General features: G+C 47.6%; 1 protein-coding gene across 8 annotated transcripts in view; it reads right to left on the bottom strand.

The window, feature by feature from the left end:
• The window catches only part of DIP2A (disco interacting protein 2 homolog A), a 114,385-nt gene extending 106,368 nt beyond the window's left edge, over positions 1-8,017 (bottom strand). For all 8 annotated transcript variants that reach the window (XR_008517363.2, XM_054542717.2, XM_054542721.2 and 5 more), the window contains exon 1: positions 6,032-8,017. Coding sequence is in view for 7 of the 8 variants with exons in the window: in XM_054542717.2 (XP_054398692.2) it covers positions 6,032-6,122 (91 nt within the window). In the remaining variant the exon portion in view is untranslated. The remainder of the gene's footprint in view (positions 1-6,031) is intronic.
• Positions 8,018-15,185: the final 7,168 nt, after the last annotated feature.

Below are 15,185 nucleotides of genomic sequence, written 5' to 3'. Positions count from 1 at the left end.
AACAAAAAGCAGCAAGAACTCCAAAAGAGGGGACAAATGATATGGAAGTTCTGAGAAAGCAGTCACATTAGAGATGATCAAGGAAGGTTCAAAATAAGAGGGTGCTTTGAATATTCCCTCAAAGTTTCTTTTCAGCAATTTATTCTATATTATAAAGATCCTCACCATTCTTATCCATCATTCAAAGGAAATTCTGCTTTCCTGAAACAACAAATATTGGTTCAAATTCTGAATTGTGTTCAGAAGAATTATCATCATTACGTACCATGTAACTAAAGTGCTCTACAAATAATCTAGATGCTGTTCCAGGAGAACTTCCCTATCTCATATTCTGACATTTGTTGTGTGTTTTCTTGAAGAAAAAAAAAAAAATGAATATCAAGAAAAAAAAGAAACAAACTCAATGCCTAATGCAGCAGTGTTGAGAGGCAGAACCTTTAAGAGATGATTAGTGGATTAATGCTGTTATCGCAGGAGTAGGTTAGTTATCAGCAATGGGTTCCAGACAAAAGGATGAGTTTGGCCCCCTTCCTCTCTCGTCCACACATTCTCTTGCCTTCTCACCTTCCACCACGGGATGACACGCCAAGAAAGTCCTTGCTAGATGTCAGTACCTTAATATTGGACTTCCACCCTCTGGAACTGTGAGAAATAAATTTTTCTTTGTAAATTACCTATATGTGGTGTTCTGTTATGGAACACTAACACAACACAAAATAGACTAAGATAGAGAGCATTTGGGCTGGCCTTTGACAGATGAGTGGAATCTGAACATGAGAACGTTTTTCTTTTTTTGAGACGAAGTTTCGCTCTTGTTGCCCAGGCTGGAGTGCAATGGCGCAATCTCGGCTCACTGCAACCTCTGCCTCCCGGGTTCAAGTGGTTCTCCTGCCTCAGCCTCCCAAGTAGCTGGGATTACAGGCATACGCCACCATGCCCGGCTAATTTTTTATATTTAGTAGAGATGGGGTTTCACCATGTTGGTCAGGCTGGTCTGGAACTCCTAACCTCAGGTGATCCACCCGCCTCAGCCTCCCAAAGTGCTGGGATTACAGGCGTGAGCCACCGTGCCTGGCTGAACATGAGAACTTTTATATACCACAAAATATTCAAGAAGCACAACAAATGTTTATTAACACAAAGGCAATGACAGGCTGTCATTTTGAAAACTAAGAATTATGGGCCAGACGCGATGGCTCATGCCTGTAATCCCAGCACTTTGGGAGGCCGAGGCAGGTGGATCACGAGGTCAGGAGTTCAAGACCAGCCTGGCCAATATGGTGAAATCCTGTCTCTACTAAAGATACAAAAAATTAGCCAGGCGTGATGGCGTGAGCCTGTAATCCCAGCTACTCAGGAGGCTGAGACAGGACAATCACTTGAACCCAGGAGGTGGAGGCTACAGTGAGCCGAGATCGCGCCACTGAACTCCAGCCTGGGCAAGAGTGAGACTCCGTCTCAAAAAAAAAAAAAACACACACACATACACACACACAATAAAAAAATATATATCCCAGATTTTAGAAATTAAAGATAGTTGAAGAGGAAAAAAGCTTTGTGAGAGAAGTCTCTTCCTGTATACCCACAGAGTGTTTTCCCCCTTTTCATTTTATTCCATCTAGACTAGAAGTCCTGCATTGTTAGAATATAAGAAATCAAGAAAAAGACTAAAGTTAAAGCTATGGAATAGACCTATTAACCAGAATAAAGTAATTGGAATGGGATAAAGGTAGCCTAATGTGTAGGAATTTCCTCTCTAACCCACTGCAGTTTATTAAAACAAAGAACAAAATACCACTGTCCGTGTTTTTAAAGCAGTTCAGCAGCAATAGCTCCAAGACACGTACAGCACTGGTGTGCCAAAATCAGCTGTGAGGTGTGTCCAAGGTAATTTGTTACAGTAACAGGCAAAGCGCAAAGGTTTGGGAATTAATTCTTTTTTAAATATCAAGGTTATACCTCTAATGATCTCACTTCCATCAATGAACATCCTGATAGGTTTTCAGGAACCACATGTATGAATTCTTCTGTATGTGTTCATGATTGAGGGGCAGGGGGTCTAAGAAGAGTGGGGTTCCATGTACTTCTACTCTTCATCTTAATCTGAAGCAGACTCCTAAGTCAAGAGGGCAAAACAGCCAGAAAAAGTTAAGGAGCAAGAACACAGCTATGCCTTATTTCCCTCTTGGGAATCTATAACAGAAATTCAGCAAACTTGCCCTATGGAAAGAAATCATAGCATTTTACCAGAACTTTCCCTCAGGGCCAATGCCAGTCACTATGGTTGATGAGAATGCAGTGAGGATGCTGGAGAATAAGGCCAGGTGTGAGGTATGAAGAAAGGCAGAGGATACTTTCAACAGGCTGAGGGGAAGGCATGCAGGATTTTCTAGATTATTCAGGTATCACTCATTACCAGTTTCTGTTGAAGACAGCATCTTTGTCACTGTTAAGCTTCTTTTTCCTTCCAACCTACCAAGCACAGTGACAACTCTAAGTTTTAGGCAATTTCTCACTCAGATAAATGTGAATGCTATAAAAAAGTTACACTATTTTGACAATATATAAAAATTATAACAATGAAATACTAATGTTGGTTGTTTTAGGACTATAACTCATTACTAATATCTCCCTTTAATTATATAAATAAAACACCTTACCAGTTTCAAAGCATTTTCACACACACTATCTGAATGAATCTTGACAATAAACCTGAAATGTCAATAAAGCTGGTATTCACCCCCTTTTACAGCTAACTAAACCCAAGTTTAGAGACATTATAATTCATTGGAGATTCACAGACACTTTACCAGATGCCCGCCACTGTGTGAAGATGCCAAAAATCTGCCTAAAACAAAGTCCTTATCAGTAAGCATCTCCAAATCCAACAGGGAGACCCCATGTCAACAACAACCACAACATAAACTACAGAAGCCAGCATTAACCTGTGGAAGCGCCCTGGAAGCAGGTCCACGTGTGACTGTGCCTAAGTAATCACTGACCTATTTTGGCCAAAAGAAAAGTGTCAGGCCACTCTAGGAGCAGGGAAAGAAGCCAAGAAGCCAGAGCTTCCACCTCCTTGGCTGCCACTCTACTACTCTGTTCTCTGCTGTCTTTTCCCTTTAACACTTTTTTCTGAGACAAGGTCTCACTCTGTCTCCCAGGCTGGAATGCAGTGACACTATAAAGGCTCACAACCTCATCAGGTGATCCTCCCACCTCGGCCCCTCAAGTAGCTGGGACTACAGGCACACACCACCATGCTCAGCCAATTTTTTTTTTTGGAAGAGGCAGGGTCTCCCTATGTTGCCTAGGCTGGTCTCAAACTCCCGGGCTCAAGTGATCCTCCTGCCTGGGCCTCCCAAAATGCAAACATAACAGGCCTGAGCCACCATTTCTGGGCTCAATACTTTTTTTGTTTACCCCCTTTCTCAGCTTAAGCTACTTTTCCAGGTTCCTCTCCATGTTACATAATATTAGACCTTTACTTACCTATACATCCCCTACATATCTCTAAGATGACAATAGCATAAATGGATCCAACAGATAGGAAACATTTCTTTCATTTAAGTACTTGTGTTGTGTCGTACAAATTATAAAGTTCTTTGAGGAAAGGATTCAATTGTCAATGCCTAGCAAGCACTCAAACACAACTACAAAACAAAAAATTGAGGGAATAATGAATACATTGGAGCAGAAATTAGGAGCAATATACAAAAATATGTTTGAAATGTATAGAATCTAAACTGCGTATATGTGATTTTCCCTAAAGAGCCTTAACAAATGCAGTATAGTAGATCCTGTCAAACCCATTCCTAATTTAAGTTTGTCAGACCGCCTAAGAGCATCTAATCATCAAGAATTCTCAAATCCATCCATTTCTTTCCTTTTTTTTTTTTTTTTGTGAGAGAGACAGGGTCTCGCTCTATTGCCCAGGCTGGAGTGCTCCAGTGCTCAAGTGATCCTCCTGCCTCAGCCTCCCAAGTAGCTGGGACTACAGGTGCACACCACCATGCCCAGCTGATTTTTTTTTAATACTGTAGAGACACAGTCTTGCTATGTTGCCCAAGCTGTTCTGAACTCCTGTCTCCAAGCCAATGTGGCCTCCCAAAGTGTTGAGATTACAAGCATGAGCCACTGTGTACTCAGCCTGTACTTCCATTTTTAAAAATGTGCCACAAGCCAGGCACGGTGGCTCATGCCTGTAATCCCAGCACTTTGGGAGGCCAAGGCACGCGGATCACCTGAGGTCAGGAGTTTGAGACCAGCCTGGTCAACATGGTGATACCCTGCCTCTACTAAAAATACGAAAATTAGCTGGGCATGGTGGCAAGCGCCTGTAATCCCAGCTACTCGGGAGGCTGAGGCAGAACAATCATTTGTACCTAGGAGGCAGAGGTTGCAGTGAGCCGAGATCACGCCATTGCACTCCAGCCTGGGCGACAGAGCAAGACTCCGTCTCAAAAAAAAAAAAAAAGTGCCACATATCACAACATTGTTAAAAATCTGAATGCTGAATTCAAAATAGTTGCAGGTATATGTTGTATTACATGTAAAACAAGATCACAACAGCATCTACCTCCCCCTAAGGTTGGCAAAGATTAAATGACTTACTATATGCTAGTGCATATTAATTAGATGTTTTGAGAAATAACTACCCCAGACCCAGCAAAATGTTATCAATCTGAAACTTAAATTAAGGATAATAAGATTATTAAAAAATGGATTCTAAAAGCTGAAAATGCATTTAGATCTCAAAAACAGAGTAAGAATCAATTACATGCTTTTCTTCAAGGACTGCAAGTCCTTTCTGACAATGGAGAAGAACTTAACTCTTTCCCAATGACAGCCAAAAGGAATATCGGGACACAGGCCTTGAAAGGGATAACATCCAAATGGGAAATGCCACCCACCACCTCTGAAGCCAGATTACTCCAGTCTATTTTTATCAACCAACCATTTATAAGACTTTTTTTTTTTTTACTTTAAAAAATTCCATGAGGGGGCTAACAACTCCTAAGTGTTATGTGCTTTGCATACATTAAGGTATTTTAGCCTCATAACAATCCAAAATGGAAAGTGCTGGTATAACCCCACTTTATAGATAATAAAACGAGGAACAGGGTGCAGCTCCTAGAGTATTAGGAGCGCGGCAAGTGCTCCCAGCTCCAAGGGAAGCAGCTGCCTGCGGACAACGGGCGCAGTCATCCTGGTGAAGCCCAGACCAAGCCCAGACCTACAGCCTTGAGAAAAGCCAGGCTCACAGCTTGGGGCAAAAGTGGTCATTCCTCTCAAGATTCTCACACCTGTCCAAACGACCTAGTCAAAGCCAGTCCTTGGGGTCGGATCCCATTGGGGGAGCAGCTGGGGATAGGGAAAGGTCTCCAGAAGTTTGGCAGGGGTCCCGATGTGGGGGTCCAGGCGGGGGTCTCGGGTGCAGGGCCGTATTGGGGTCCTGGGGTGAGGAGTAAGGGTCCCAGGTGTGATGGGCCTGGGGGGAGGAGTCCTTGTATGGGGGAGGGGTCCTTCTATGAGAGGCGGGGCAGTGGTCCCTGGTTTGAGGGGCCGCGCGGGGGTCCCGGGGCTGAGGGTCGGGAGTCCGGAGGGGCAGCGCGGGACTCCCAGGGTGAAGGGCGGGGTCCCCGGGGTGAGGGGCCGCGCGGGGTTCCGGGGGTGAGGGGCAGAAGGTCCCGGGGGTGAGGGGCGGGGTCCCGGGCGTGAGAAGCTGCGCTGGGGTCCCGGGGGTGAGGGGCGGGAGTTCCCGGGGGTAAGGGGCCGGGGTCTCGGGGTGAGGGGTCGTGCTGGGGTCCCAGGTGAGGGGCGGGGGTCCCAAGGTTGAGGAACGGTGTCTCCGGGGCGAGGGGCGGGGTCCCGGGGTAGAGGAACCCCGGTCCCGTTGAAGGGCAGAGGTCCCAGGGGCGAGGCCGCGTGGGGGTCCCGGGGGTGAACGGCGGCGGTCCCGGAGTGAGGGGCTGCGCGGGGGACCCGGCTGAGGGCGGGTCGCGGGGGTTGAGGGCGGGGTCCGGCTCACCTTCCGACAGCTCCAGCTCCAGCTCCGCCAGGCTCTCCCGTACCTCGGCAGGCAGCGGAGCCGCCTCCAGCGGGCACCCGCGGTCAGCCATGGCCAGGCCGGCTAGCGTCCGGGCAGAGGCTGGAACCGGACCGGGCCTGGCGGCGGCAGCGCAAACCTCGGCTACGTAGGTCCCCTCAGGCCAACAACCTACATCCGCCAGGCGAGGAGCGGGAGGCGGCGGGGCACGGGCGCGGCCAGGGCTGCAACGCACCCGCGCGGGCACGAGCGCGGATGGCTCCTCCGCGCCGCCGCCGCCCCGCGCGCTCCTGAGCGCCCGGACGGCTCTACACGGGAGCGCGTGCGCGGCGGGAAGGGCGGGTAGCGAGCGCGCGTGCGCAGTGGGTCTCGGGCCCGGGCTGCCCTCCCGGCCCCGCCCAGCAACACCAGAGCCTCGCTTCCATTGGCCCCGAAGACGCGTCGATGCCGCTCGGGGCTCCCATTGGGAGAGGCGGGAGAGCGCCGCTCCCGACAGGCTCTGCGCTGGGCCGGCTTGAGGGCGGCGGGCCTGAGGCGGGCAAGGTGCCGAGTTGCGGCCCCAGACGCCTACGTGGGGATGACCAGCCCGTGGGCGTTGGTGCTGACCCCTAGGCGCCGCTGGTGGCCCCGCGCGCGGCCGTCCCGCCCGCCCCGCCCCTCTCGGGGCTCCTCCTTGGTCCCCGCGCCATGGCGCGTCCGCGTTGACCGCTGTCTTCGCTTTCGGGCTGTGCTGATCGCGAACGCTGCACAGTCCGTGGTGGCGTCGAGGCACCTTTCTCGTGCCTTTGCTTTAAAAAATAGCCCTACAAGTACACTTGTTTTAAAAAGTGTTCACTCCTTTGCTTTAAAAAATAGCCCTACAAGTACACATCGTTGGCCCCGAAGGAGCCCCAGCAGCCATGTCGGACCGCGAGGTGACCTTGGAGGGCGAGAGGAGGGACGAGGGGCCTGGCGGAGCTAGAATGAGAGGGCCCCGCCGGCGTCCTGAAGGCCCTGCTCCCCGAATGTGTGAGAGTGCGTCTGACGGTGCGAGGGTGGCTGTGGCGGGGCCTGAGCAGCGTATCTGTGCGCCGATGCCGCCCGCCTGTTACTAAGTTAGGCAGGAGTGCCCGAGTCTGGCGAACTTCAGCAGTTCTTGTTCTAGAGCTCCACACGAGGTTGGCCAAAGCTTTGCGGGACTTACATACCCTTCTTCCTCCGTCCAGTCCTGCTTCCTTCCCCTTCCTTTCACAGGTGTTGATACCATGTCAACATTTTCGTACCCCAGACTCAGTCGCAGCATCTCCTTCTGGAGAAACCATTCTGCAGCATTAAAGCTGGTGAGAAGATGGGATTCGAGGCTGCATCACTCACCAGTGATGAAGTAGGAAGGTGAACTAGTGAAATGGAATCCACAAGTGGGTGAAGTATCAGACATTTCATATATGGTGAACATAGTAGATAAAAGGAAGGAAAAGGGGATTGCATAGCTCTTGCTTAGTGCCACCGAGTCTCTTAAGAATAGTGGTGAGCTGAAGGCAAGCAACAAACAGTTGTAAGCCAGTGAGTCTGTCCGGTTGCATATAGAGAAGCTTCATTTACTGCAGCAGGTCAAAGACAAGAACCAGGCCCAGGAATTAACATCCCTGTTTGAACTCTTAAAATAGAAAAACACCCAAACAAGGCATACTCTTCCACTAAGTTTGGATCCCTGCTAAGAAAAGATGAGGCCGGGCACAGTGGCTCACACCTGTAATCCCAGCACTTTGGGAGGCCGAGGCGGGAAGTCCAGGAGTTCAAGACCAGCTTGGGCAACGTGACAAAACCCCGTCTCTACTGAAAACACAAAAAATTAGCCGGGCATGGTGGCCACGGCTGTGGTCCCAGCTACTTGGGAGGCTAGGGTGGGTGGATCACCTGAGCCCTGGAAGTCAGCGCTGTAGTGAGCTGTGACTGCACTCCAGCCTAGGCAACAAGAGTGAGACCCTGTCTTTTAAAAAAAAAAAAAAAGACCGTCATACATGGGTTGGAGATACCTGGGTAGATGCCTTCAAAGGTTTTGACTCCCCAAACTGCCTTAAACTGTTTTTTGTAGACAGTGTCTCACTCTGTTGCCCAGGCTGAAGTGCAGTTGCTGGATCATGGCCCACTGTAGCCTCAACTTCCTGGGCTCAAACGATCCTCCCACCTTAGCCTCCTAAGTAACTGGGACTACAGTGTCACCACGCCCGGATACATTTTTTATTATTTGTAGAGGCAAGGTCTTATTATGTTGCCCAGGCTTGTCTCAAACCCCTAGGCTCCAGTGAGCCATCACACCTGGCCTGCCTTGAACCTGAAGCCTGCTGGGGTGGCTCACCTCTCCTACTAACCTGGCAGTACTCCTCCTCCCTCCCCCCACTTACTGCACAGTAGATGTATAATTATGGTTGTTTCTTTTGCATTATTCAGCTGGAAACAATGAGATAGAAAAGAGAATATAGCTCCCTCCCCCTCAAAATAACTGTGTTATTAGTTTGCTGGGGCTTCAGTAACAAACTGGGCAGACATTTATTGTCTCCGAGTTCTGGAGGCTAGAAGTCTAAGATCAAAGTGTTCACAGGGTTGGTTCCTTCTGGGGCTGGGAGGGAGAATCTGTCTCATGCCTCTCTCCCAGCTTCTGGTGGTTTGCTGGCAGTCTTTGGTTCCTTGGCTTATAGAGGCATTGTCCCAGTCCTGCCTTTATATTCACATGGTGATCTTGTTGTGTGTGTCTCTCCAGACGAAGGCATAAATAACAGATCATTGACAAAGGTCATTAGACATGGGCCTCTTTTTAGAAGGACACCAGTCATACTGATTAGGGCCCGCTCTAATGAGCGCATCTTAACTTGTCTACAAAGACCCATTTCCAAATAATGTCACATTCACATTTACCAGGGGTTAGGGCTTCAGCATCTTTTGAGGGGGACACACTTCAGCTGTGCCACCCAGCCAACATCTACTGACAGGAGCTGGGAAAGTTTGGGGCTGGATTATGAGGGTGCTTGATGAAGGGAGCTGGAATGTAAACTTGCATAGATGTGTTTATTGAAATACGTGATTTAACACCTTGGCAAAGACTGGCTGCAGACTTCCTGCAAGGATGGCTCCTAGAATGGCGGTATAGCTACTGCTACCTAACAAATTACTCTACATTTAGTGGCTTAAAACAAGAATCATTTATTATCTCTAGGTTACTGTGGGTCAGACATAGCGGGGATTGGTTCTCTCTATTCCACAGTGTCTGAGGCCTCAGCTGGAGCAGTTCAGAGGCTAGAGGTTGGAATGAGTGAAGGTTCATCTGCTCGAACGTCTGACAGCTGATACTGGAGATTGGCTGCAGCCCAGATTGGGGATGTCAGCCAGCACACCCCTGCATGGCCAGTCCCTGTGGCCGAGGCTTCCTCACAATATGATGGCTGGATTCCAAGGGCAATCTAAAGACAAAGGACAAAAGAAAGCTGTATCCTTTTTGTGAACCAGCCTCAGAAGTTGCATACCATCACTTCGGCTACTTCCTATTTGGAAGAAATGAGTCACTAAATTACGCATATTCAAAGGGAGAGGAATTAGGCTTCATCTTCTAAAGGGAAGAATATCCAAAAATTTGCCAGTATATTTTTAAAACACCACACATGGAAAAAGCCATGGGCCATGGTAAGCAAAATTGAAATGGCAAAATTGCTTTGGCAGACAGTGGTGGAAGGGAGTAAAAGGTTCAGGGGGTGTGGGCATGCTGAAATTTATATACTCCGTGCATCTAGAAGACATTCGAGATGATCATATTCCACGTGAAGGTGTAAATAACACATCATTTAAAAAGATCATTAGACATAGGATGATGAAAGGGGCACTGATGTCACTAAAATATTCGCTGATGGTTCATCTCTGTAGGCAAGAATGACAATAGAAAGGCTGTTCCAGAACTTGGCTGGGTGAGAGCACTGGGGATGAAGGGATCCTAAGACAAAAGAGGCCATTCTGGGACATAATGGGGACCAAAGAAAAAAACCCAAGAAGCCAAAGGCAACACTTAGCTGGCAGAAGTCAGAGGATTGCAATTATAGTAGCCAGCAGGGTCTGAGTGGCAGCCAAGGGGGCCTCACTTGCATGGTTATAGAACTGGTTAATAAACATGGCATCCCTGGAGGCAAAATAGATGGGCAGCTAAGAAGGATACTACTCAGCTGGCAAAAAAAAAAAAAAAAAAAAAAAAAATTCCGTCCAGGCATGGTGGCCTGTGCCTGTAATCTCAGCATTTTGGGAAGCTGAGGTTGGGAGGATCACTTGAGCCCAGGAGTTCAAGGTTACAGTGAGCTGTGGTTGCACCACTGCACTCCAGCCTGGGCAACACAGCAAGACTGTCTCAATTGAGAAAAATAAATAAAGATGCTTGTCCCAGTTTTAAAAAATCAGGATTCCATGCCCAGTTTCTGGAACTGAGCCAGTTTTCAGAAATGGAAACATTACTTGAGAGGTGGCCAAACACCAAGAAGAAGGACCTATAACAGTACAAGTACACAGAGAAATGAATCCCCAGGTACTTTTCCAAAGGGTCTGATAGCAATTTCTTTTGATAACTACATCCTGGAGAAAAGTGATTAGCCAAACATTTGAAAGACTTGTGGACACGGGGTCTAAATTGATGTCCAGATGCCTAGAGTATCATCTTCTGTTAGAGTGGCTGCATGTGGTGGCCAGGTAATTGATGGAGTTCTGCTAAAGGTCCAGCTTACAGTGGACCCATAGACCTAGTGGACTGATCTAGTGATATATTCTTAGACTTTGAGTGAATAATTGGCATTGACATACTTGGCAGTTAATGCTCATTCTAGGTCCCTGACCTATAGAGTTAGATAACAAAATGGAAAAAGCCAGACAGAAACCTGAAACTGCCCCATCGCCTACCAAGATTATAAAACAATTATAATTCCCAGAGCGGGAATGGCAGAGATAAGTGCCACTTTTAAGGATCCAAGTGATGTAAAGTGGTGGTTACCAACATTTTTGTTTAATTTACCAGCATGACCCCTGCAGAAGTCACAAGGATCCTGGAGAATGACAGCCTACTCTATTTGCTGTCAACCAGTAGTTGTTTTAGGTACACTGCTGCAAACTCATCTAAGAAGTATCCTTGGCCGGGCGCAGTGGTTCACGCCTGTAATCCCAGCACTTTGGGAGGACAAGATGGGCGGGACATGAGGTCAGTAGTTCAGTCTGGCTAACATAGTGAAACCCTGTCTCTACTAAAAATACGAAAAATTAGCCAGGTGTGGTGGTGTGCACCTGTAATCTCAGCTACTCGGGAGGCTGAGGCAGGAGAATCCCATGAACCTGGGAGGTGGAGTTTGCAGTGAGCCGAGATTGCATGCCATTGCACTCCAGCCCAGGTGACAGTGTGAGACTCTCTCAAAAAAAAAAAAAAAAAAAGTATCCCGAATAGCCTCTCTGCCAGATATGGTGGGTAGTTGTTGACTAGGTGGATTTGTTCTTTTCTGTACCTGTCAGGGATCAAAAACATTTTGCATTTGCATTAAATTAAAATACGGTTTTGCCTGAAGGTTATATTACTTCTCTTGCTCTCTGTCATAATCCAAAGAGATCTGGACTACCTAGACATCCTGTAGAATATTACGTTGTTCCTTTACATCAGTGACATGTTGATCAGCCAGATGAGAAGTGCAGAAGATCCTGGAGACAGCTGCTCCAGAGAGTGGCATATAAACCCTACAGCAATCTAGGAGCCTGCTACATCCTAACATTTTTAGGGCTCCAGTGGTCAGGGGTGCTCTAGGGCATCCCTTCCAAAAGCGAATGAATTATTGCTTCTTGCACCTCCTGCCATTAAGAAAGCAAGACACTTGTTGGTTCTTGAGCTAGTTCTTGCCTCAGGTTCTGGAGGCAGCATATCCCACACCTGGGAATATTGCTCTGGTCCAGATACTAGTGGAATTGGGAGATTGGCAATTTTGGAAAGAGCCCGGAACTGGAAAATCTGCACAGTAGATCCGGGTTGTGATGAAGTAATGCTGTTGCCTGGGCCATATAGTCCAACAGATACGTTTTTGGTGTTATTAATGGTGCAGAATGATGCAATGTAGAGATTCTGTCATGCCACCTGGAGCAGAGAATTGTATGCATTTGGGGGGTGGGGGGGTGTAGATCTATCTTCTGGTTTGCTACTTGTCTCTGATAGAGATGGAACACCTGACCATAAGCCACCAGAAGACCATGCAGCCAGAACTGCCTGTTAATGTGTTAAACTACCAAGTCATAACATCAGCTGGGACCAGCACCCGTTCCTCATAATATGGAAGTAGTATATTCAAGATTGAGCATGAGAATGTACAGAGGTTACCAAATGAGCTGCAGAGCACAGATGCACATGACTTCCAGAGCTGTTGGATCAGCCACAGTGTCATTTCACACCTGTGACCGTGTGAGGGGGCCCTTATAACCAGTTGATAGGAGTAAAAATTGTGAGCATGGTATATAAATGGGTTGGCTCAGTATGAGTTCAAAATGAAAATAGCAGCTACATTACAGCCTCCTCAGGAGTGACCTTGAAAAATGGTGATAAGGGCATATCATCTCAATAGGCAGAATTTCAGGCAGAGCTCCTGGTTGTCCACTTTTTTGTGGAAGAAGTAGCCCAAGGTGAGAATATACATGGAGCCATGGGCAGTGCTAGAGGGCCTGGGTAACTGGTTAAGGGCCTGGAAGGAAAACAATTGGAAGTTGGAGATAAGGAGGTGTGTGGTAGATTTATGTGGTCAGATAAATTGGAATAGGTACGAAGTACGATGTTCTTTGTATACAATGTTAATGCCCACGAGACAGCATCCATGAAAGAAGCATTATACAACCAAGTAGACAGTTGACTCAGCCAGTTGATATTGGACAGCATCTTTTATTGGCTACTGTACTACTGGCATGATGGGCACATGGACAGGGTAGTCAAGGTGATGGAGTTGGAGGCTGTTCATGTGCCTGACAGCATGGGTTCTCTAACCAAAGCCGATCTACCCAGCTTTGGTTAATATCTAGCTGCCTCTGAATATCTAACCTGCCAGCAAAAGAGACCAATGCTAAACTCCCATTGTGGGTCACTTCATCAAGGAGCACAAACCTCCAGGTTTACAGAGGTCTTTATAGTCGCCATTTTATAAGGAGAGTTTACTGTATTGGAAGTCTCCCATCCTGGAAGATGGTTCGCAGCCGTGGTTCACTTTTCACAAGAATAGTCTCATATTCCAGATACAAGGCTTGTCTTTTCCTACTCACAAGTGTCAGCCAGAAAGGCTTAAGGAGTGTTTGTTTCACTGACATAACCACATAACATTTCAAACGAGATTCACTTTATAGCCAAGGAAGTGTAGTGTCTGTGGGCCCTCCTGCCTGGCAGAGCACTGGGACAACATGCTAAAGGCACAGCCTCCCAAAGGCGTGAGCCACTGAGCCCAGCACTGAAGACTTCCTTGAAACTGTTCTTTGTGATCTTTCTGTTATGGACCAGCTGGACAGTCCGTAACTGCACAGGAATGCTTGCAGATCCGTAAATTCAGACACCTTCCTTTCCACATAAGATGGACCACCAGCTGTACCTTCCCAAGTTTTGCCAGCTGGAAATCTTCAAAAATCCAAACCTAAACTAGATTGTAGTGTAGCAACTATCTTTTTGTTTGTTTTTTGAGACAGAGTCTCACTTGGTCTTCCAGGCTGGAGTGCAGTGGTGCAATCTCAGCTCACTGCAACCTCTGCCTCCCGGGTTCAAGCGATTCCCCTGCCTCCGCCTCCCAAGTAGCTAGGACTACAGGCGCACGCCACAACGCCCGGCTAATTTTTTGTCTTTTAGTAGAGATGGGATTTCACCATGGTGGCCAGGATAGTCTCAATCTCCTGACCTCATGATCCACCTGCCTCAGCCTCCCAAAGTGCTGGGATTACAGGTGTGAGTCACTAGTGTAGCAACTATTTATGGTTCATGCCACCGTACTGTATGGATCCATTGGTAAAACAAACCTGTATTTTTTCGTCTTCTGTCAACTGGTCCTAGGGAGCGTCCCATGAAACCACAGATATAGACTGAGGGGGTGTGAAGTAGAAAAGGCAGCAGCATGCGTTTGGTCACTCACTTGGGTCACATACTTATGCCTTCTGAATCCGTTCAGGCATAGTTTTGTGTATACAGTTTCCAGTTTCAATGGAATGCTGTTGTTTATGTCCAGTTTAATGATTTGTTGTATAGGCTATCTCCTCCTATTGTATGCCTCGTGCTTCTGTGGGCCGTATCGGGATCAGAGTCTTGGGGGTCTGCAAGCAAGGTGGTATTGTTGGGTTTTGAGAATCAGCATCTCTCTGTGAGGCACTGTATTTGTTCTCACACTGCTATAAAGAAATGCCTGAGGCCAGGTGTGGTGGCTTAGGCCTGTAATCCCAGCACTTTGGGAGGCCAAAGCTGGTGGATCACCTGAGGTCAGAAGTTCGAGACCAGCCTGACCAATATGGTGAAACTCTGTCTCTACTAAAAATACAAAAATTAGTCGGGCGTGGTGGCATGCACCTGTAGTCTCAGCTACTCAGGAGGCTGAGACAGGATAATTGCTTGAACCTGGGAGGCAGAGGTTGCAGTGAGCCAAGATTATGCCATTTAAGCCTGGGTGGCAGAGCAAGAGTCCATCTCAAAAAAAAAAAAATGCCTGAGACTGGATAATTTATAAAGAAAATAGGTATATTTGGCTCACGGTTCTGCAGGCTGTACAGTAAGCATAGTGGCTTTTCCTTTGGGGAGGCCTCAGGAAGTTTCCAATCATGGCAGAAGACAAAGGGGGAGCAAGGTACTTCACGTGGCTGGATTAGGAGGCAGAGAGAGGATGGAGGTGCCACACACTTGAACAACCAGATCTCGCGAGAACTCATTCACTGTCTGAGAACAGCACCCAGGTGTTAAACCATTCATGAGAAACTGTCCCCATGATCCAATAATCTCCCACCAGGTCCCACCTCCAACATTAGGGATTAGAATTCAACATGAGATTGGGCAGAGACACAGATCCAAACCAGATCAGGCATCCATCCCAGGTGCAGTCATTAAAAGTTTTCTATTCAGGCTTTTGAGGTGATTGTGGTGGGGCCC

This window comes from Pongo abelii, chromosome 22, assembly GCF_028885655.2.
Source record: "Pongo abelii isolate AG06213 chromosome 22, NHGRI_mPonAbe1-v2.0_pri, whole genome shotgun sequence".
In the NCBI taxonomy this organism is placed as follows: Eukaryota; Metazoa; Chordata; class Mammalia; order Primates; family Hominidae; genus Pongo; species Pongo abelii.
This window is presented reverse-complemented; position numbering and strand designations above follow the sequence as displayed.